Source organism: Lepisma saccharinum, chromosome 25 (genome assembly GCF_977018435.1).
Source record: "Lepisma saccharinum chromosome 25, izLepSacc3.1, whole genome shotgun sequence".
Classification (NCBI taxonomy): Eukaryota; Metazoa; Arthropoda; class Insecta; order Zygentoma; family Lepismatidae; genus Lepisma; species Lepisma saccharinum.
In genome coordinates this window covers 23,512,939-23,536,299 of record NC_139253.1, presented here as the reverse complement: position 1 = coordinate 23,536,299, position 23,361 = coordinate 23,512,939, and the positions used below count along the sequence as shown (strand labels likewise).

Sequence of the window (23,361 nt, the reverse complement as noted above, 5' to 3'; positions counted from 1 at the left end):
ATTAAAGCCATACCAAACAGAACATATCAGAAAAGTATCCATCACGTCACATTAGTAGATAAGCTTGTTTGTAAACAAGTAGCTTTATTTTAGATCATTCAATGAAGTTGATCTCCTTAGTAAATATTATAATTAGTACAAGGGATATGTACACAACATTAATCAGGATAGTATTCACTAATAATAGTATTATTGTACATAGCATTATAAATATAAATGTAGTAAATGAATGGTTTGTGACATTTTCTAGTACAACGAAGGTGCTTTGTAGAATGTGCAACAGGGGCCACTTCGGAAGGGTTTCTTGAGAATCGTAAGAGCCATCACAAATCACAAACCCAACACAGCAAGCGGCAATAAACACAACAAGCGAAATACCACAGGCTACTTTGACGAGCGTTTCTCCCTGGTTCCCCTCTCGCCTTTGGAATCGTCCTTTCCAGGTAGTTTCGTCTTCCTTGGCCGGACTGTACGTATAATTTCAAGTCTGAGTTAGTATCCATATACCTCACGAATAAGAACCTTTGAGATGGACGTGTAGTCAGTCACTCTTGGGCCTCTGCGAAGTTCTTTCCACCTATCTGCCTTGCAAACTGAGGTCATTGTAGAATTTCTTCCCACCTGATAGTGTGGTAAGCATGCATAGAGATATTGAATTTTCATTTGCCGTAGAATTTATATTCGTTCTAGGCTTCCAGAGGGCAACAAACCACTGCTCTTCACTGGTGCAACTGTGTCAAGGAGGCGCCATCTTTAAAATGACAGAAATGGCGTTTTGAAGTCCACTTGATTACTGTTGCAGCCTTGAGGTTGTTCTGTAAATTATAGTTGATACCTTGTTTAAATTTGAACTACATACAGTCTATCATACAATTTTTGTCTTAATTTTAAAGTTTTTCGTTTGACTCGACCTTGTTTTTTTCTAAAACTAGTTCCATCGATATTTTCATACTTCTGTTTGACCCTAGCAGTACTGTTCTACTTCCAGTCTCTGCGTCATTTTGGCAAGTTTGTACCTGCACCGCTCCCCCATAAATTAATGTGCGGTATTGACAGTAATTTAGACGGTACTGAGGAAGTAGAAAAAAAAGCAATCCTCTCCTCTCTAGACTTTGAGCTTTACGCACCAATTAACATTCCGAGAGAGAAATATGGACGGTGAAATAAACCTCCGCACCTGTTCGTTTCTGCATTACGAACAATGAAATCTCTGAAATCCCAATAGGGAACGTTTCCCATGATTCACTCACTTGTTTTCAACGAGCAGTAATTAGCTTTTGCCCTGAGTTCAACATCTCAATTACCCAGAGCCCTGTTTCTAATTAGTGATAGCACAGATGCGAAGTTGTTCTTTGTTATTATTTTACGTAAAGGCCGAACCAATCATAAAAAGGGAGTAATTAATCCGCCAGTGAAAATAAATTAAACACTCTTTTTAGATTATATTTCACGAGGTGAACTGCATTTCACAAATTGATTATTCCTCGGTATTTGGATATGCATAAATCGTCTTATGGTGATTTTTAATGTTAAGCTAACATACAGGGTAAGTCAAAATGATGAACCCGATTTCAGACATTTATTCTGTGAAATATAAGTGGCCGCGATGGCTCAGTCGGTAACGCGTCTGACTACCATGCTCAAGGTCCCGGGTTCGATCCCCGGCCGGTTCAAATCTGGGAACTTTTCTAACGATGGAAGCGGCCCCGGCGCCCACCCAGCGTCGAATAACATGGGTACCTGGGGGAAACCCTGGGGGGTAAAGGCGGTCAGGGGCGTGATGCTGATCACATCACCCCCACTCACGACCGGATCAAGAAAGTGTGGGGCGTTACCCCCACACCCCCTATATGCCTTCATGGCGTGGTGCTAAGCACAGGGGAGCACTTTACCTTTTTTTAATATAATAAACAAATGTTATTGTGAGACATGTGCTAAGAAAGGTAAACTGTCAACGTTTTTTTCAAACAAATCACAAGTGTTCTATGTGAGCACCTCGCGTAACACGGCACACATCAAGCCGATAGTCTATCTCCTGCCAAACCTTGTGTAGCATGTTGCGGTCAATATCAGCAATGGCTGCTGTGATGCGGGCTTGCAACAATCTCGGAGTGTGTAGTTTGAAAACGGAAAACCTCCCAGAAATCGTAGATAGGCCGCTGAAGTGACTGATCTGTTTAAAATGACCTATGCGAACACGAATTGGCTTAGTTTCACCTCTATACCTCTTAGAATTCATGTGAACTTGTGTTATGATACTGAGCTAGATTGGCAGAGATTTCATCTTTCTAGCCACTTTATCTTCTGAGTTACCGAGTACGACAAGCCGGCCCCGTGACGGAGTGGTTAGCACAGCGCGCTACGACGCCAGGGTCCCGGATTAGAATCCCGGCCTGAGCATGGATATTTGTGAGTGTCCATTCATCAATTTCATCACATTACAGATCCCCATCTTCGAAAATTAGCCAAAAGTGGCACAAAAAGCGAAGTAAAATAAAGCAAATCATTCAATCAATCAAAAACCGAGTACGACAAGGGCAAAGGAAGCTTAAAGGACTGGCAGTAGCGGCGATTAGGGGGACAGTTGCCCCCCCGTTTTCGCCACTTTTGCCCCCTCACTATGCTAAATCTTATCTACAAAGGGAAATGTACTGTCTTTGCCTCCCCCCAGTTTTGGCACCTTGTCACCCAATCGCCGCCACTGGACTGATAATACAGTCCACCGAAATAGATTAAAAACGAATTGGCTGTTTAATTATTGACATTTATTTGTATGGATGGAGGAAAAGGTAAGAAGAAATGGACAATAAGGTGGAAGGAACTGAAGAAAGTTAGAAACGCGAATAGCTGATAAGGGGTAATATTCGCTCATATCCAGGATGTCCTACAAAAAAGGCGTAGGGTTCCTGAAAGGACATAAAATAAACATTGATTACTGAAGAATGAACTTAATCTGCGCATTATTATGATTTTGATGATGTTACTAATGTGAGACAACAGGGAAGACAAAGTCTCACGTTACTAGTTCTCGAATAAATAAACCATATTTTAACAAAGAATTTCGATGTCCTACAATCATTACCAACAATTCAACTGTTGATTTTGCCATTTCATTATCAAGTTTCTCTATCCGTCAGTTGTATTCTGCCATAGTTTAGTCTAATTGTTGTCCATTTCGCGGTTCTGCTTGGCATCGATCGCGGTGTGGAGCTGTTGGAGGTACAGCTAGAAAGATGCGGGTGATAGGATAGAGCGTGGTTCGAATATAAAGCTTTAATGGTGTTAGAACACATAACGATTTCAAAAATCAATAATCGGTACATTATACCTTTCCTAAATCCTAACTTCTAGAAAAAAGTCTATTTGTGTTCACTTTAAGCAGCGTTAAGCAAATCGGGACTGAAGGTACATTTTAAAGTAGGACTGGTACCTCTAAAATATGTCCCGTAGGAAATAATTACTGTAACCTTAGATTGCAAGGTAACAATTAAGCTACCGCGTAGAACAGCCTACTTATTGTGCGACACTTGCTTGTCCCTATGTGAAAAACACAGATAGCACAAGTTTTGCCGTGCCAGAGTGGTTAGCACAGCGAGCTACGATGCCAGGGGTCCCGGGTTCGAATCCCGGGCTGGGCATGGGTGGTGCTTCTTGAGCAATTTTACCATAGTATAACACTCATGCTCATCGTTGTAATTAACCAAAAGTGGCATAAAATCGACGATAATAACAAACGTCAAATCAAATAAGTATTACCAAGCAAATTGTGCATCATCTTGTTTATCCTCTTTGATTAACGCAGTGAGAGCTTCAAGGATTGAATCAAATGCCAAACAAACTATTGAAAACCTCTGTGCATACCAGCATACGCAAAAATCCAGTCCTTAAAAACATGTAGAACGCAAGGGAAAAATTAACGAAAATTGTCATGGACATTTTGCCGAGTAATATTTGTGCATACTAGTGTACATAATCATGAATGTCAGCAACCTGAGCCACGGAGCCTGAGCTTAATAAACCTGATTACGAAGAAGCTATAAATATGCTGCATTCCTAAAAAGTTATTGTCCAAACCCAAGAATTATGTCTTTTTGAAAGTGTTATAGAAAAAGCATCTCCTAATAAAAAACACAACTATTGTTTAGTAAATAATTGTCAAGAATCCTCCAAAATGTAGGTTAAAAATTATATAAAAATGAAAAAGGCACATTTTGCTCAGTGGCACCATCTTTTGTACGAGAAATTAACTACATGACACTGAACAAAATACTTAAATCATTAAAACTATTGTTTTCTACGTTTCTAATTTCTTGTTTTCACCCAATAAATTGTTGAGTAATCATGATATAATAACATATGATAAGTGTAACCAACATATACAGGGTGTGTTTAAGTATACAACAAAGTCAAACGTAACGACCCCTCGAGAAATATGATTGTTATCCTATATGTAAGCAGCCATGTGCTAAAGATTTACTCATATAGGTGCATATGCGCGCCCATACGTATGAGGAGGCAAATTTGCCTATTGAACAGTATTTCACTGATCGAAGTTTTATAAATAAAGCTGTAATAACAAATAAAAGGCCAAACTATTATAAATAGAGCGTCTAAATCTGTTGCCCTGTTGAGAAGCCATACTCAGTTCTCATATCAGCGAATATTATAAGTGGGTTTCTTGGTTTTTGTGAGGAAACTGACCGGTCTGTTCCTTCCTCTACAGGCGCCAAGGCCTCGTTAGCTTATTTTCAGGAAGAGCAGTTGGAAGTTGAGTGTGTCTGATACAGTGACGGTGGACTCAGGTGGGTTCTGCTTGGGTAGTCATATTCTTTTCTTCCCCTTTTTCTCTTTCTCTTAAATTCTACCTTTTTATACGTTTCTCATCCTTTCTTTATTCTTTCCTTTTCTTTCATTTAAGTACTAACTTTTTATCTGTTTCGCTATGTTTATTCTTTCTTTCTTTCTCTTTTTCTTATGTTATACCCTTTTCTATGTTTCTCTATCTTTATTTTTCTTTTTTGAAATTCTGCCTTTTACTTTATTATTTCTTTCTCTTACTTTCAATTCTATCTTTATTTTCTCTATTCTTTCTCTATCTCTTAAATTCTAAATTTTTATCCGTTTCTCTATCTTTATTATATCTTTCTTCCCCTGCTGCTGTGTATCTTTCTACACTTCACATCTTTTTATCTTCTTCTTCCTCTGTATTTTTCCCTATGTCCTTTCCTCTTTTTTCTATATCTTTCTTCCCATATTCATTCTACTTTTTCTTCCTACATTTATTTTTATATATTCTCTTCTTCTTTCTTACCCGCTCCGATTTTCTCTATCTCTTTATCTCTCTCTCTCTCTCTATCTCTATCTCTCTCACTCTCTTTCTCTCTCTCTCTCTCTCTCTCTCTCTCTATCCCTACGCGCGCGTACCCTATACTAAAACTGATCCTCAAAATTCCTCTTGAAGGCTACACCACAAGCGCTTAATTGTTAGCACTTTTCGGGCAGAAGTACTACACAGAAAGTAACTCCCCAAGCTGCCATTCTTGACACAATCATCTCTACTGTATGGTGTCAGAACTGACTCATGAAAGTTACACAATGTGGAAACTTGGCTGAGACGTAACAAACGACGGTGTTTGCCGGAGGAGAGACAGCATATCACAGCAGGCGAGGGAGGTGTTAGTTTACATCTGGGACGCAAAAGTCCCCCCACCTCCCCGCAAGAAAAACTGTGACGCCGACGTCGCGGCAGGAGTGCCACCTGTCGGGGAAACTAACGTGAAGTTCCAGTGCGGCCGTAACGAGAATGCCTTCGCAGTGAAACCACCTAATTGCCGACCAGAAATCGTCCGTTGGGCACCCTGACAGAGGTCCAACTTCAGAAATAGTAACTTGGGCATTGCTCGCATCCTTCCGAGGAATATTCTCCTGCGGTTAACCCTTTCCGCCTCCTGTCACCTTGGCGCAGTCATTTGTTCCCGGGGCGCGATTTTGTCAAATTGCCCCTCGTGGACGCCACAAAGGGAACATGACTTCATTAATCCTTATGGAACGCCTCGGCTTCCTTTAAGTGGGGAGAGATTTCAAGATTAACATGTTAAGTGGGTTTGCCATTTAAATAACTGTATCAGCACCCTTTCGCAGTAATTTTTCCACGGGTGCCAATGTTGCCAACTGCAATTAGATTAAATTCCCTTTTCCCTTTTTTATAAGCGACAGGTGCGATAATTTTAATGTGTCTCTGATTATATTGGTTGAAAACTCTCGAGTTTCCGCCACAGTGGCGCTGCCAGAGGGGGGCAGGAAGGCGTACGCCAGAACCTCGGCGAGCAGGAAAAACTACCCTAGACAAATAAATGTTCTTTTAGCCCTTGTGACTACCCCCTCCAAAAAAATATTCCAACCCTCTTTGCCACTGCTACAGAAGCCATAATGCAAGAATTGCGGGCATATTGACTTTTCACCACCATTTTAACACTGAGAGATATTATACCATAATCACCTGTGGGACTTACCCACTTTTGGCTTGATTCTACCCATGTGCCGAAAAAATACTAGTTTGTTTGAATTAACGTTTGGTTAAGTATTTTGGTAAGCTAAAATCTTTGCTATATTTTTAATTATTTTATAATTCTAACTACACGATTACTAAAATAATTTGTTTCTGGTGAACGTACAATTGTCGCCTATTTTAACAAAAAAATTGGTTACCAGAAACTATATTGTGGTTAATCCAAACACACATACACACACCCTCTCTCTCGCCCTCTCTCTTTTTCTGTGTCTGCGTGTGTGTGTGTGTGTGTGTGTGTGTGTAGTGTGTACGTAATAATAATAAAATTACAATCCGTATTGTCATTGTGTCTTTAACATCTTGCAAACCTGTCTAATTTCACTTTGTTAATTTATTCCACATAAATACGCGTAATTATATGCTGCAATCAATCTGGCCATTAACATTTCGTGCTTCATAGCACGAAAACGGTTGGTATTATGAAAAAGTTTACAAGAATAAAAAAATCTTCATTTAAAGTTACTTTTTGCATGAAACTTCTTCTCTGTATCTACAATCTAAAATCAAATGGCATTTTCGTGCCTGCTAGTATGTATGGGAGCGAGGTTGACATTTGAGTGCGCAGTGGCGGCGATTGGGTTCCAAAACCGGGGAGGGGAGGCAAGCTGCCAAGACTGGGGGGCAAAGACGGTATATTTCCCTTTGTATATAAGGTTTAGCATAGTGCGGGGGAAAAAATGGCGACGAGTGGGGAGGCAACTGCCCCCCTCGTCCCCCTAATCGCCGCCACTGAGTGTTTTCTGTAAAACACTGTGACGATGCCAGAAAATAATCAGAGAGGAATTACATAAAAATTCATATTCGGGTTAGCTTTTCTTGTCTTACAGGGGGCGGTAAGGGGGTGAGTTGGTCGACAGTGGGGAGGGGAGCGGTCATTTCAGTTTCATAACACAAGAAAAATGACGTTTCATCCTTACATTCAAGTACAAAGACAAAACAATTTAGTCTCTTATGTGACACTGGTGTTTAATTTCAGCCCTTTTAATTTCCTGGCTAACATTCAAATCTTATTTAAAAATCGTCTCTGGGATGATCCAACTCGCCGAAAGTTAGGGGTGGGAATGACATTTTTGTCGATTGATAGATCCAATTGCGTTTGAAGGATTCAATTAATATGGAATCGTAATTTTAATCCATTTCACATTCCGACGAATTAACTTTTTCTTCCGGTAGAGCACTCGTCAAACAAATCTGCACACTTTGATTCTATGCGAAACAAAACTCCCCTCACAAAAAATTTCATTAAGCATGACTGGGCTAATGCGTTTTTAATGTAATAAATTCTCCCTTTTACCATGAAATTCCCTCAAGTACGGCGGTCGAACAGCACACGTCAACCTCCCCACAGAAGAAAACAACAATCATATGAAGCACCATTGTTACCGTGCCTTGATTATAAAAATATTATTTTGATTATTGAAAGGATACCATTGTTGTGATATTTTTCCATTTTTAACCAACATTCTTAGTATAATAGGGGCATTACCTGTGTGACATTGTTGACACATAACATTTAAGGTTCTAGAGACGCATAATTTCTCAACCTATGGGCGCGACCCACCGTTGGATCCAGAGGGGGCGTTTGGTGGGTTGCGAACTCGGAATCGAAAATTGATTTACTATCTTTAAAACCTATTACAATTAAATTACTACGATATATTGTTTTAACAATTTAATCCTAGTCTAAACTCTACATTTCTGTTATTCGCACTCTACCATTGCATTTTACCGGCATCTCTCAATTTTATCATGTGTATTTAGTTGGATGTTAGACTAAAGTAAATGAGTCTTTTAAATTACATAGATACTATTCTAGAATGAAGTATGTGTAATTTGTTTAAGCAAGCAAAGTTAGCAAAAATATGATTGTAAACTGGGTTCACACCCCTACAAGTAATTCTGCCGGCGCCCATGCTTATGATTGATTGATTGATTGATTGATTGATTTAGTTTATTTTACTTCGCGTTTTGTGCCTCTTGGCTAATTTGCGAAGATGGGGATGAGTGATGAAATGATGAAATTGATGAATGGACATTCACAAACAACCAAGCCCGACCAGGATTCGAACCCGGGGCCCATGCTTATGGATCCCATGAAGTGCAATTTCCTTCAAGGTGGGTCCCGAACTGAAAAAGATCGAAAACCACTGTTCTAGAGTCTAGATTCCCAACTAGACATGAGATTGGATTCAAATATTCATAATGAACTGATCTCATAGAATTATCAAGTATTTTGTGGTATCTCCTAACAAATGAAAAACTTGAGTCTGGTGATATAACCTGAATATCTGAAAACAATTAACGAAAATATGTTACGTGTGTGGCGCTTTAAAAATGTAGCAAAGTTTGACTTCATTTGTCTATGAAGCATATAAGCTACAGGTGTAACAATTTGTGTTGTTGAACTTTGCAAATTATATATGCATTTACAAACATTTAAACGTTAATGGACTTAAAAGCAATAATAATTTCCAGATTGATTCATTTTGTGGAATGCCCCAATAATGTTATACACAGCAAAATATCATTTTTAAGGGGATGATTAAGTTCTACTGTGTTTAATATCATTCGAAATTGTTGTGTATGTTCAAAATATCGTCAAAGGAATAACTAGGATGTAAATATGAAAATTAAAGAAACTTATGACAAAAACATGAAATATATTTTTTCGGTTACGAAATACAAACACTGAGTGCACAAACTAATGCAGGTTTTCCTAACTTGCCTTGAAAACCGTACTTATATGTAAGCATGTGTTAGGGGTCCGGGTACTCAAAATCCAAGTACCCGGATCCATACACCCAAGTTCGGTTGCGGAACCAGATACTTGTTTTCGTTTCCGATTTCAGGTACCACAATTTCGGTTTCAGCCGGGTAAACGATTTTCTGTATCAGGTGTGGATATTTTCTGGACTGTGTGACACAGATGCGAAAAATTTTGGTCGTAAAGGACACCAAGGGATGCATACCGATTTCATTGGGATATATTACTTCTCATTAATGCTTAATAAGTATTAGCACGATATGCACACACAATTTGGAACACAAATATTGCGTTTGTCTTCCATCTACACTTATCCTATGTTGAAATATAACAAAAGGTAGAGTGTAAATATACACATAAATACCAGAACTCCAGTGCTCCAGTGACGGTACTGGATGCGGTTTGTTTTGAGGAACTATGGTGTGACATACGTTGATGTTTTTCACATTTTGTAAACAAACAACTACGTATTCTCACGTGCTTTTCTTCCATTTAAGGTTTACCTAACATACTTCAACGGCAGTTAACAGTTCATGGTAAATGATTTGCTAGATTCATAAGTACAGGTATGCCATTACAGAAAATGAAGATCCTCCACTTAACCGTGTACGTTGAATATCCTACATGGTTGCACCTATATAAATCCCACCTTAAAAATAATCCACTTCTTAATACGACTGTGCAGATATGCGCAATAGATTTCCGCGTCGGTGACTTGCTGTTTGTAGGCTTGCTCAGTGCTGTACATATATGTACAGTCAGTTACCGTTGTTATGTACAGTCACATGGATCTTTTAGTTATGTGTGTTGTCTAACTCTACGGTGTCAGAACTTGCTATTGAAAATTTGGTACTAACATCCACTTATCACCGTATAGTTAGGTAACACACATAAAACCTAGCAGGGAAGTGAGTCTTTCAGGACTAGATGTCCCGCTTTTATTGCCAATGAGTGTACATTAAAGCACACACTAAAATGATTGTATAATTTAAAATCCTTCTGGCAATACAAGCCATTTACTGGTCAAAATTAACAGGCTACACATGATGTACAGTATAATTGGGCTTGTTAGTAGAATGTAAGTTGTATGAATATTAATTAGCATATTTTTCAATAAATCTCAAACATCATTTTGATCTCGACTGTACAGCTCGGTAATGTAAACCGCATTCATGACATTCTTGTTGATTTGCAGGTTTTTACATTTTTCTGTCTATTTTATGTTGTCACATATTTTCAAAACATCTGAGTGAATTTTAATCTAGCGGATGCGACGACAAGACAAAGAGAAAATAATGGATTTTTGAAGAGGCACGGCAGAGGGATGTTTCGATTAGCGTAAGAAACGGATATTTTTTAAATCTGGGAAACCGTTCATGTTGGCTAATAACAGCAATATATTGGCTCTCATGAATAACTCCCTCATGCGGCAGGAAATTTAATTAATCTACATCTGCCGCGGTAAATTTACAAGCTCGTTACACGACCACATATTTGCAAATTAAGCCGGCGGATGGATACTAATTTGTTGGTTTTTCTCTCTTCTTTCAGGGACCGTGTCCAGCGGCTGTTTCTGCCTCTGTTTCGGCAAGGCGAGGTGGTCCATCTTCGACAAACCTGAGGGACGCTTGGGTTCGTTCTGCGTTAACCTGTTGGTGGGCGTCGGGCAGTTTTTCACCATTCTCTTCTGCCTCGTGGGATGGGGATGGAGCATCTGGTGGGGGACCATCATGGTGCGGGTGTCCAGTAAGTACACGTAACTATTTCAGGGTGTCCTCTCTCTCTCTCTCTCCCTCTTTCTATCTCTCTCTCTCTCTCTGTCTCACACACACACACACACAGACACACACACACACACAGACACACACCCACACACAAATATATTAACAATATAAATGATCCGTATGATTCCAACCCTATCCAAAGATTCTAATTCAATTCAATTAAACGATATATAGGTACCGGGTGTTTCATAAATAATTGAGGGGTTACAAAAAATTATTGCAAGCAAAGTATTGAACTTACGTTAATGAAACCAGTTCAGACAATAGAGGAAAGCAAACAGTTTGTGCCAGTATGTTTTGTTAAGATGAGAGTTCATATCCCTGCCACTAGGCGACACTAAAATCACCCACATCACTCACAGTGTCTTGTGCAGTGTTTTGGCCCACAAGATCACCGGACCTTACACCATGTGACTTCTCTTTGTGCGGTTTCATGAAATACAGGATATTCGTCTATCGACAGGCCCATGTTGATAAGAGTGTGGCAAGAACAAGAGTATCGTGTCGATGTGTGCCGTCTCACCCGTAGTGCACACATTGAACATTTGTAGGTGTACAAAAAAAACTATTTGAGTGTCTCGTTCGTTCTAGACTGGTTTCATTAACGTAAGTGCAAAAATTTTTGTAACCCTTCAATTATTTATGAAACACCCGGTATTTAAAATATTTTATTTTAGGTGTGAAGTTTACATTTGCCATTTCACATATTCAGGCTCGAAATGCATCTACTAACACATTTCAGAATGTTAAGGGATATATATTAATTAAAATTGTTAATTGTATAAGGGTTCCAAACTCAAATTTACCCAATCAACTTCAAGATATCTTATCTTGCAATATTCTTACGTCTATCTAATAGTAAAAGTAAAAGGACGCTAACAAAGGGAATGGATTGAATTCTGTTTTATTTTCCAAGCAGCTTTCTTTTCCTTCGCCGATACAAATAAAAGCTAAAATGTAGAAAACTCAGTGCAGTTATAAATATGTATAAATTCAATGACATTTGGATTAATAAAATAAAAGGTGCAATTTTTTACGTCTACGAGGAAAAATGCACGCAGAATTCCGGGAATTTAAGGAATTCCCTGTGAGTAGCCATCCTGTATTTACCTGCAGGAGAGTCTGCGAGGCGCGTGTTCCTCATTCTTAGCCTAAGTTTAGCCTCCTCTCTGTGTCTTTGCGCGCCCGCCGCTGTTGCATGTACACCTGACAACTGATTAATCTTGTGAGCACAAGAGGACATACGTCACTCGGGAAGAGAAATGAGCCGGTTCCCGGCGCTGCTCGATTAGCTTCGAGGTTCGGAGTTCACTTCCCGTCGGGCGCGGTGCCAAAGGGTTTCAGAAACCGACATTCCTACCAATCAGAAACGCTTGAAGACGGCGATGACGGAAGTATATTGGCGTTCGCACGGGAGCGGGTCATAAGCAGCGTAGGTACATACAGGGAAGCTAATTTAGTAGCATTTTTCTCGCGTCTGGCGTCCGCTCAAAGATGCTGACGGGAACGTCACAACAAGGCCTTCGAACGGAAAACATTGCAATGACAGGGTGCAACCGCCTGATGATGGGGCTGAGAGCTCAAGTGGAGAACATTTCTCAGCTTACGTTAAAATCTCACCGTCCAAGAGCGAATTCTCCAAATATTCATTCAAGAATTCTTGGATGATGTCGTTTAGAGACCAAGAAAAAACTGTTCTCCGCAAAGGAGTACTATTAGTACGTTTATTTAGAGTGATGAAGACCAAAGTTTTCATCTACTGAAAAAGGTACCATCCGCTGAACAATTTTTAATCTGTTTTCAATAAATCAAAAACAGTACATATCAACACGCAATTTTGCTCGAAAAAGACATTTATTTAAGTTTTTGACAAAACATGATAGGTTTTACTGATGCTGGACAAATTGCATCAACACACTGAGAGAGAAATTTAAATTACACATAAAAAGAACTAATTCCATGCATTTATTATTAAGTCACTTCCGCAGCGCACAATATTGGCCTAATGAAGAAAAAACACAAATCTCGTTTAATAACCACTTTACTGCAATGTAATTACCAACCTCACCGTGGCAACTAGCTGAAATGGGCAGCTGAAACGTATGTAATAATAGAAGTGAGTATTAGCAGCGTTTGATGGCAACATCAAAGCAGGGTAATGCTCGTCCATCCATCGCAGACAGTAGTTTCCACGGGTGGAGTTTCGCCCCATGTACTTGTGGTTGAGCAAAGCAAACAGCGCTCCGGGGGAGGATCCGGTGGTCGTCCAGCATCGCCATTGCCCGTGGCGAGGTGGAAGTTGGGAAACTAAGATGAAAGCTGGACCAGAATTGACTTTGCAGGATGTTCCGAGCAACCGAGGAGATATTTGCTCTCGAGTCCACGTCACAAAGCTTCTCGTTCTGCGAATTTCTACAACCGACACCGGTGAGTATTTGATTAGCAGGGAATGAATGTCGGGTGAAATTCACAGGGTTCTCTTCGAATCCAAAAATGTTGTTCGGCATCAGTTCCCGTTTTCAATCTTCGAATGCTGTTCGCGCACTTACAACTTTAAAAATATATCAAATCTTTATTTCTCTGCACTGTACTGTCGCCATGACTATATGTAACTAATTTTCACTCGTAGCGCTTATCAGTTGAAAACAGCCGTCTTTGAGGGCGGTTCATCGCAGCTAAGGTAGCAAGTAATTAGAACCAGTGTGTGAATGAACAGGGAGGGGGGGGGGTGCCGGGGATGTACTCATGTCCAGGTCCGACTAGTCTTTCTGAGCAGAAATAAGACTAACAAAATCGCTACACACAGGTAGTAGACACTCACTCACGCACTCATTCAAACTCACAAACTCACACTTGCATCTATAGCTATGTATGAATATCTTATTTTGCGCCGTTTTTATGCCACTTCTGGCTATTCGCTTGTATGTGTGTGTGTGTGTGTGTGTGTGTGTGTGTGTGTGCTGATTCTTTAAAAATGTTCTACTTATTTGCCATTGAATCATAATAAGTAAGTCGAGATAAAACTTCAGCACATCACTTTGTTCATATCTACAAAAAAAATCCTTGATAGAAACATAATTCATGCAGTAAATATTGACTCTGTAACTAATATGTTTACGTATTATTAATATTAATATAAATAAAAAATATATTATTATTAGTATTTTTCATATTTTACGTCGCTTTTCTGCCACGAACATCCAAGCCAGTACTCGATCCTGGAACTTGCGTCAATCACTCAAAGTGCTGAGCTACCAGAGCGAGGATACAAGTTTCCAAACTACAGTTCTTCACAATTCATGTTAATATGGGTAACATATACCTGTATACTTTTTCATCACAGCCATCCTTTTCTAAACTTTCCTGATCTTTTTTTAAGCGACTGTATCTTTCCGGTCATTTCTCATAGAGAACAACGGACAGAAATACTTTTTTCGCGCAGAAGCTTGAGTTCCCTTCCTCTAGAAGAGCCATGTCGAAAGAAGTTGATGTCGGTAGGACAGAAAATTGCTTAAAATGCCAGATACGTTCTACAGCAGTCGGAGAAATGTCGTTGGTCCTCTCATGAATTATTGCTTCTGCGCAACGTACTTGTTTTCGCGTAGCTCCACACCCTCGCTGGGGAGAAGCTTTTCTCCTGTACATTTCCCAAAAGACTTCTACTCCTTTAGGTTAAACATAAGGATGCAGTTGCTTAGCTTTAATTCCTTAAAATCGCAATGAATTCAATTGCAATATCGAGTCGCTCATATATAGGCTAATCGTAATGCAAGATCCTTATTGCTTCTATATAAACTTAACCACAGTGACGCAACAAAGAGAAGAGCCGAGTAGGGTAAGGGGTGACACTTTCTGAAGACACCGAAATGTCATCTTGCAGACTAACGGGGCTCTGGCGTCTGGACTTGCAGCCAGCATAATCGTCTCTTGGGGTTGTATTGTGTAATTGTTTGTTTGTTTGAAGTGAACTGTGAAGTCCACTTTATGCATAGATAGGTTAATCGGGACTGGACCTACAGCTTAAAGTAGGATCCGAACTACTGTGCACTATGCCTCCACCGAACACGAGACGTTTTCATTACAAGGCGATGACGCCATCAGAGACGACCCTTGTGTTGTGTCCTGTCCATGTGTGTTTCAGATTGTCCTTTCCATTCATCCCCATCGTCGCGACAAGCCAAAAGTGTCAGAAAAGCGAAGTAAAATAAATCAAATCAATCAAGGAAGAGGTGCAGTTCCCGAGGTGGGTGATTTCAGGTGGGGAATTTCGCCAGCAATATCAAAGCCCCTAATAAACGCGTAGAGGCGGCCGGAGCGTGATGCTGACCAGGTCACCTTCACAAATGGTTGAGATTTTGTCGAGCCTCCGTATGCCGTCACGACATGTTGCAATATACATGGGGTAACTTTAGCTTTTGTACAGTGACGTAATACCACTTTTGAGGGCCAAGGGTCAGCCACATGAGTCCCACCGCCGCTTTCCGTATCCGTATCCTCTTCATTCCAAATAGTTCCCCACTTGTCCTCACGATGCTGGTTCAAAAATCGAAATTTTTGGTGCTTTTATCAAGAACCTTACCCGATACCACTCGAAACACTTCTCTAGCTTTTACATCTCCTTATTGTATATCTCTGTTTTTTATACTCTTTTACTATTTATTTTTTCTCTTGTTTCCTTCTCTCTCTCTCAATCTCTTGTCATTCCTATTTCAATATTTTATTTCGCTTCTTTCTTACTTTCCTTTTAGCCTGTGTTTCTCTCTCGTGTTTCTATCTATTTCTCTGTATCTTTTGCTTCAACTGTGCTCCTCTCTATACACGAATTTCTCTCACAGTTCAACATTCTCTCTCTCCCTCTGTGTGTGTGTGTGTGTGTGTGTGTGTGTATGTGTTTATGTCCTAACCTGCTACACCTTTATTTATATCATGAGTGAAGTGATATATTTTATACTTTTATTCGCTGAATTAAATGTGAACAAACACAAGAATTCTAAAGTATTGAACAGTCAACTTCTTTATCCAAAATAATTGAAGTTGTTGTTGTTGTTGACTTGAGTTCTTGTTTTAAGTCCATTTTATGTACAGATAGGCTAATCGAGACTGGACCTACAGTTTAAAGTGGAATCCGAACCACTATACGCCTCTACCGGGTATCGAACCCGGGATCCCTTCATTACGCCATCGGAACATAATTGGACCACAGACTAGTAAGTATTGAGATTAGTATCAGTGTATATGTATAATGTTCTAAACGCCTTACCAAACAAGACACTGCATCAAATATACGATTTTAAAATGTGTTGGTGGGCAGTAATTAATTAAATAAATACTGGATTTTGATTAGTCCTTTTCGCAGCAATGCGATTCTATTCTTTTTATAGGCCTTTCTTTCTTGCTCATTCCATTTCACGATCATTCCGGTAAGAAAAGGTCAGCATTTTAGTAGAATCTGTAAGGTTCGGAAAAAGAGCATTCGTCACTGTTCGCGAATGTTGGCAGCTGCAGTAGCACTCCTACCGGTGCCATATCGGTAAGTGTGGTTCCGTTCAAATCGCTGCAGCCGTTCTGTTGCGATCAATGCAGGGACATTAAAATTTCATTGCCGCTCTGAAATTACAGAGTGCGACGGTTACACTTAACCCGTCGGGCTTTTTGCTGTTTTTTCTTATTTCTTTTAAAAGAAGGTTAAGAAATGCACCGTTTACAAAGAAGCACGTGCATGCTTTCGAATTCCTCACCGTTGCCCGTAAGAGTAATCCACTCCAAGCACCATTCTTTTAAGAAGCAGAGGCGGAGAAACCTACGCCGATTTTCCTTTATTGCTCTTTCCGTTTGCAAGCTCTTAGTGTTGCCAGATACAAATGTTATAAAAACCTGATTTGATTTCTGTTATTTAGCGTCGCTTTTTTTCCCACTTCTAGCTAATCGTGACAATGAGGATGAGTGATGATATGATGAAGGGAAACTCATAAAGAACACCCATGCCGAGGCCTGGATATGTTCCTTGGAGCCCTGGCATCGTAGCGCGCTGTGCAACCCACTTCGCCAGAGGTAAAGATCTGACGAATTAAGAATTAGTATGGACTAACACACTGAAATATTAAACATATCTGTAAAAATTTTCACGGCACGATCAAATTTGTACTTCTACGCTTACCGCACCGAAAAATATACTTACACTCTCCATACGGAAAATTTTTGGATGAATCTCAACTTCACATCCCGTACCAATCGGCTTTTGCTTGCCCTTCCCATCGTGGATTTCACATACGGAGATAGATTCATCGAAAACATCCTATTCCATATTTTCCTCATCTAGCTATAATTCATTTCTTTGACTGCCCATCCATTATATTAGTAGTTGATTGGTGGTGTGCCAATGTATAATGAATGCCCCTAATAATTCAAGAAAACCCTAACTCTGGGATATTTGCTCACACATTTAGATAAAATGTCCTATCATAGAGATAAAAATTTAAGATTTTGATATCGGTAAAAAAATATTCATTCCCTATATAGCCACAGGGTATGGTGTTTGATAATACACAACTTCCATTACATCAGTGTCCGGATATGCGTCCCTACAGCTTTTTAGTTGTATTAAAATAATTAAGGAAATGTTGGCTATTTGCTTCAAGGTCTAAAAATGTAGAAATATTCATCAACAGTTTCTAATACCATTCGCTTTAGTGTATTACAGTCATAAACATCAAATAATTGCCATCATTTTCTCTAAGTTACTTGGACCATCATTAGTACATGGTCTTAGGAGTAATATTAACAAGTGAAAATTATATTAAAGAGGAAATAAAAAGTAGGCTTAATTCAGGAAATGCATGTTACTTTTCTCTTCATAAACTTTTGTCTTCTCGTTTAATATCTAAGAAAGTAAAAGTTAAAATATACAAAACAGTAATTTTGCCTGTAGTATTATATGGGTGTGAAACTTGGTCCCTTACATTGAAAGAGGAACATAAATTGAGAGTATTTGAAAATAAGATTCTTAGGAAAATATTTGGACCTAAAAGGGATGAGGAGACAGGTGAGTGGAGAAGGTTACATAATTTAGAACTACATAATTTGTATTCATGTCCAGATATTATTAGAATGATTAAATCAAGAAGACTTAGGTGGGCAGGCCATGTGTCACGAATGGGAGAGGAAAGAAGAGTTTACAGGATTCTTGTTGGGAAACCTGATGGTAAGAGACCTGTAGGAAGGCCAAGACGAAGATGGAGGGACAACGTTGAGATAGACCTAAAGGAAATCGGTAGGGATGGAAAAGAGTATATAGATCTTGCTCAAGATAGGGACAGATGGAAGGCCTGTGTTGCTGCAGCCATGAACCTTCGGGTTTAAGAAGGCTAGAGAGTTAGTTAGAGTTAGTTATCATTAGTACATACAATCCAAAATCTTACAGCTTGTTTACACATTATTTTTTCCTCTGTATTATTAATTGCGCAATGTCTTCGTAAGATGTTAATTTCTATTTATTTCGGACGATATCTAAAAATGAAATCACAGAAATAAATCCCAAAACAAAGGCTTTGTCCAAGCTGTTCGTGAGTCAAAAAAACATTTTTTTATAAACAACGCAAGGAAACACGCACGAATCACATGATACGTATTATGACCTACACTCGGTAGCTCAGCATCCCTTTAAGAGCCCAAGATCTGCCAAGAGGCTTACCGTTGGGTCACCACTTCATCGCAGTTGGCATCTGGTTCTTTACACCGAACTCTGAAACTATTCGTCTCGACTGGAGTTATACATGCATCAAGTTGAAGAAATTTCTGATCACGAGCAGATAAACCACAGGACACGCAAATCCATAAAGAGGATTGAATGGAATTGTTATTTTAAGTCCACTTTATGCACAGAAAGGCTAATCGGTACTGGACCTACAGTTTCAAGTGAGATCCGAACCACTGCGCAGGGTATCGAACCCGGGACCTCTTGATTACAATGCGACGACGTTAAAATTACGCCGTTGGGGAGGCCCTTGCATAAAGAGGATCTGGTACATTATATGCGTTGTTTATTTTCTCACAATTACGTTTAATTTGTTTATTTTATTGTTAGCGTTCGTGTTGTCGTTGAATTTATAGTTTTTATTTATTTATTATGATTAAATACAATAAAAAGAAGATACCAGAACTTTAACACTGGAAGCTGAAGTCATTTCCGGTTTTGAAGAAATTTCTGGAAAGATCCAGTTCCTTATTGAATCGGTTGCCAAGACAACGGGTTGGGATTAGACAGAACGCTGATTGAGATGTGTGAGATAATGCGAAATCTGTGGAAGACACTATATATATATAATAAAAAAATGTACTCGTTGTATTGTAATTATATAAGTGATAATAGTGGCTTTATGTTACAGTGAATGTTCAAAATAATAAACCTTAGACAAAGCTAAGATATTATCTTTCTCTGACATCACGTTTTGAAAGGGCTCAATGAAATCGAAATTTTTAGGAGAGTCACTTAACTCTACCACTCACGGAGATTGGGCAGCTACCGTAACGTATTAATCCTTGGCTCCGACAAGAAGGAACGTCACGTGCATTCAGTTTTCAAAGCATGCGTGAAATCCAAGATTGATTGACCTGCATCTTTTGAGTGAATGTATTGCATTATATTTGGTTGTCTTCATTTTCAGTTTTCTCACACTATAAGGGGGAAAAATCAATCATAACTAGAAAAATACAATTGGCTTGCAACCCTGACTCGTAAAACCTATATGGTGAAGAAAAATTGAGTCGTGTCAGCAAAATAAACGTATGTAAGTACAGGAATACAATAACGTCCATTGAGCTGTTCCTAAAATAGAACATTTCGCCAGCTTTCCAATGGTAGCTGCTTGGTCGGTATGGATTTCATAACGCACAATAGAAACCGAGCTGGGGGGGGGGGGGTGGAGTGAAAGAAGAAAAAATATATATATAGTGGCTACATGCTATGCGACCATTCACCACTTTATTGTTGGAGAATTTACGGTTGCGCGCCTCGTGGATTTTCTACCATCTCTCCGTTATTTATCAGGCGTGTTGTTGGTCGATATGACTCTATTCTCCACATCCCAGGAGAAAATTCAAAAATCATTTCTGGTGGTAAGGCAAAAAAGGCTCTCATTTCGTTCAGCCATGTTTGTTTTTCCATTCTCTTTCTTAATGTATTTCACTGTAACAAAAAAAAAACGGATAGAGGCTCATATTCAGTTGAATTTGCTTATTTAATATATTCCTCTTCCAGGTTCCTTTTATCGTTTATTTGCACACACTTTCCGTTTTTATTGTTTTCCATTATACGTTCCCTCTCGTTTTGCTTCATATCATCTCCCTCCGTGGTCTTAGCTGGCCGGGACTGTTCAAACAGACTACGTCAACGGCAGGTCTTCCAAACAATTGCCAGTCGTAACAGTTTTATGGCCTGCAACACAGAGGGAACCCTCTCCCAGCATTCCCTATCTACCACTCCCTCTCCTCTCCCTCGCTATCTGCTTCCTTCCTCCTCTCGTAATGGAGAACGCCTCATTCGAGTGAAGTTCTTAGGGTCACGTCACTTGTAGCCTCCCCCTATATGGTCCGGTTCGAATATAAAACTTTGAGGGAAATTCTCCACGGCTCAATAAGCTTCAGACCGCGTCTCTTCCCGGCAGTTTTACTTGAGAGCATGATTGTCTGCAGGACGCTCCATTATTGCATGCAGCCTTAATTGTTCAAGGAACAGTCGCAACAGGTTTACCGAGATTCATCAATAAACAAGCAAGGTCATAAAGTAGTCAAAATTATTTCAAAGAACCGACTCAAAAATCCGTTCATGTAGTCCACAGAACCGATTCAGAATAGAACCGATTTAAAGATCCATCCGTTCATATAATTCATAGAACAGGTTCAAAATTCCGTCCACATTGTTCACTGTATGATGAACCTCTTGCCAGATGCCTCGGTGGCCTAGCATTCATCATCTCTTAACCGAAGGTTTTGGGTTCGAGTTATGTGAATTAGAGTTTCATCGTGAATGTTCCTTCATCAATTTTACATAATCATCATTCATTCTCATTTTCACTATTAGCCAAAACTAGCAGAAAAGAATCACAAAATATATAGCTACATGTGTGTGTATAAAGTAGATGTCTTTCCTTGTGAAGTATATAATCTTTTGGAAGCATACATAATATTACTTTAAATTTGGCTAGGTTTGACACAAAGACACACTCTCTCTCTCTCTCTCTCTCTCTCACACACACACACACACACTCACAAAATACACACACACACAACCCCCCCCCCACACACACACAAACAAAATTGTGATTTGGACCAAATTAAAAGTAGATTAAAGGAGCATACGAAGCCACTCCCAACAATATTATATGCACTTGATTTTTTTTAAATTACTATGGACATATTAGTACTGAAGGAAAGGAAGGAAAATGTTATTGTTTTATTACATTGTAAGAAGCAGAGCCCTCTCCAGCTGGAGAAAATAATAAAGACAATGTTGTAAATAAATATGAGTATTTCTTGTCCAGATTAAGCTCATTATAAATGATAAATAATACTATACGCATTATTAAATATTAATAGCCTATTTTATTATTAATAAATAATAGTAAATGAAAACAATACTAGAGCATTTCTATAAGACTTTACGCTGATTTTCTTGTTTCTTGCAGGGAAGCACAAGCGCTTGGCGAAGAGAGCTCGCGAGGAAGCAGCAGCTGAAGCGACGCGTGCGCAGAACAGAGCAGCGGCAGCAGCGGCTGCAGCAGCGGGGGGTGACGTCGAGGCAAGAGGCTGACCCGGGCATGACGCAACGGAAACAGGAAGTCGTGAAAAGGGTTGAGCATTCAACTCCAGATTACTCCCAAGACAGATAGTTGGAGTACCTTACATGTTTACATGAAAGTAGGGGCCTTATATGAATTACATTAAGAACAAAACTGTTACAAAACTTTCTACAATGACAATTTCGCTTTCCTTCGTAAGTTTAATACACAATATCTTCATGGTTTTCTAATTCTAAACATCATCTCTTGTTAACATGTCGAAGTCTATCTTTATACCTAGCTTTTTTTACGGAACATCAATCCTTTTTCATTGCTACTACTTCTTAACAATTGAGACAACAATGATTGACAATCTTTTTTTTTCAATCAACAATGACGTCCATGAATCTTTTGGGGAAAAGTAACAGCCCCTTGTACAAATACGAATTTCAATTACTTCATCACACGAATCTTAAAAGGGAAATGAATCCCTTAGAAATCTTTTGATCTAACCGGAAACTTCAAAAATAATTCCATGAAGAACACGAAACAACATATACATGTAATAATGTATACGAAGTTGGAAACCATCCATAACAAGAGTTTAAACATTAACATAACTCTGCATGAACATTGAAATGACAAATGTACTTGCCTTTTTTATATAAGTAAAACTAGGACATAGGTCATCTGTAAATAACGAATCGATTTGCAGTGCAATGAATGGTTCAGACGTGCATGTGTGTGTGAATGCGTGTGCGTGTATGTGTGGCATTCAAGCATTTATAATGATTTACAGCTCTCTTCCATTGTCGCTTGCAGCGCCAATGTATGAAAGGTAAAGCACAAATATTTTTGAATGAATATTGTTAACAAAATGTATCTATCAAAATACTCATTCTGTGAAATAAAATTATAAATGTACATAAACTTCTCACTGTATATAGCGCGAGATGTATATTGAGAATGATATTACCCGTGTCCGTTATGCGGTGTGACGTTGAGAAACGATGCAGTGACGCGTGTTTTTGAAAATGTTTGAATTAAATATTATTTTGTGCTCTGTCCGTGTTTTAAAAAATATATATTATTTTTCTTGGCTGAAGAATAACTTATATTACTGCCTGTTGCAGCGTTAAACTTTTTAACTTTATCCGCTGTAGTGCCTAATTGGAAAATAAATATCTTTGAATGTTGAGACTGTGATCCTTTTAATTCAATGTGTCAAACTGTTGTCCTCATAGAAATTATGTTAATGGTATACCTATTAGTAGCCTACTGTAGAAATTGATTAACATTATTCGGTAAAATATACAGTAATATATTACAAAATATCAATTAGACATTTTAGAAATGTGCTTCGTGTACGTAAATCTTGTGTAACGAATACTAAAAACTCAAATTATGTGTACATTCTCAATCTATAAATTATCTTACCGTAGTAATTATGTGAGTCAAAAAGTTTAG

The 23,361-nt window shown here is 39.0% G+C and overlaps 1 protein-coding gene across 1 annotated transcript in view; it reads left to right on the top strand.

The window, feature by feature from the left end:
* Positions 1–23,057, top strand: part of stum (mechanosensory transduction mediator stumble) — a 393,699-nt gene extending 370,642 nt beyond the window's left edge. Inside the window, exons 4-5 of the mRNA XM_083112065.1 lie at positions 10,887–11,081; positions 21,802–23,057. Coding sequence (XP_082968191.1) covers positions 10,887–11,081; positions 21,802–21,926 — 320 coding nt within the window. The 3' untranslated portion in view covers positions 21,927–23,057. The remainder of the gene's footprint in view (positions 1–10,886; positions 11,082–21,801) is intronic.
* Positions 23,058–23,361: the final 304 nt, after the last annotated feature.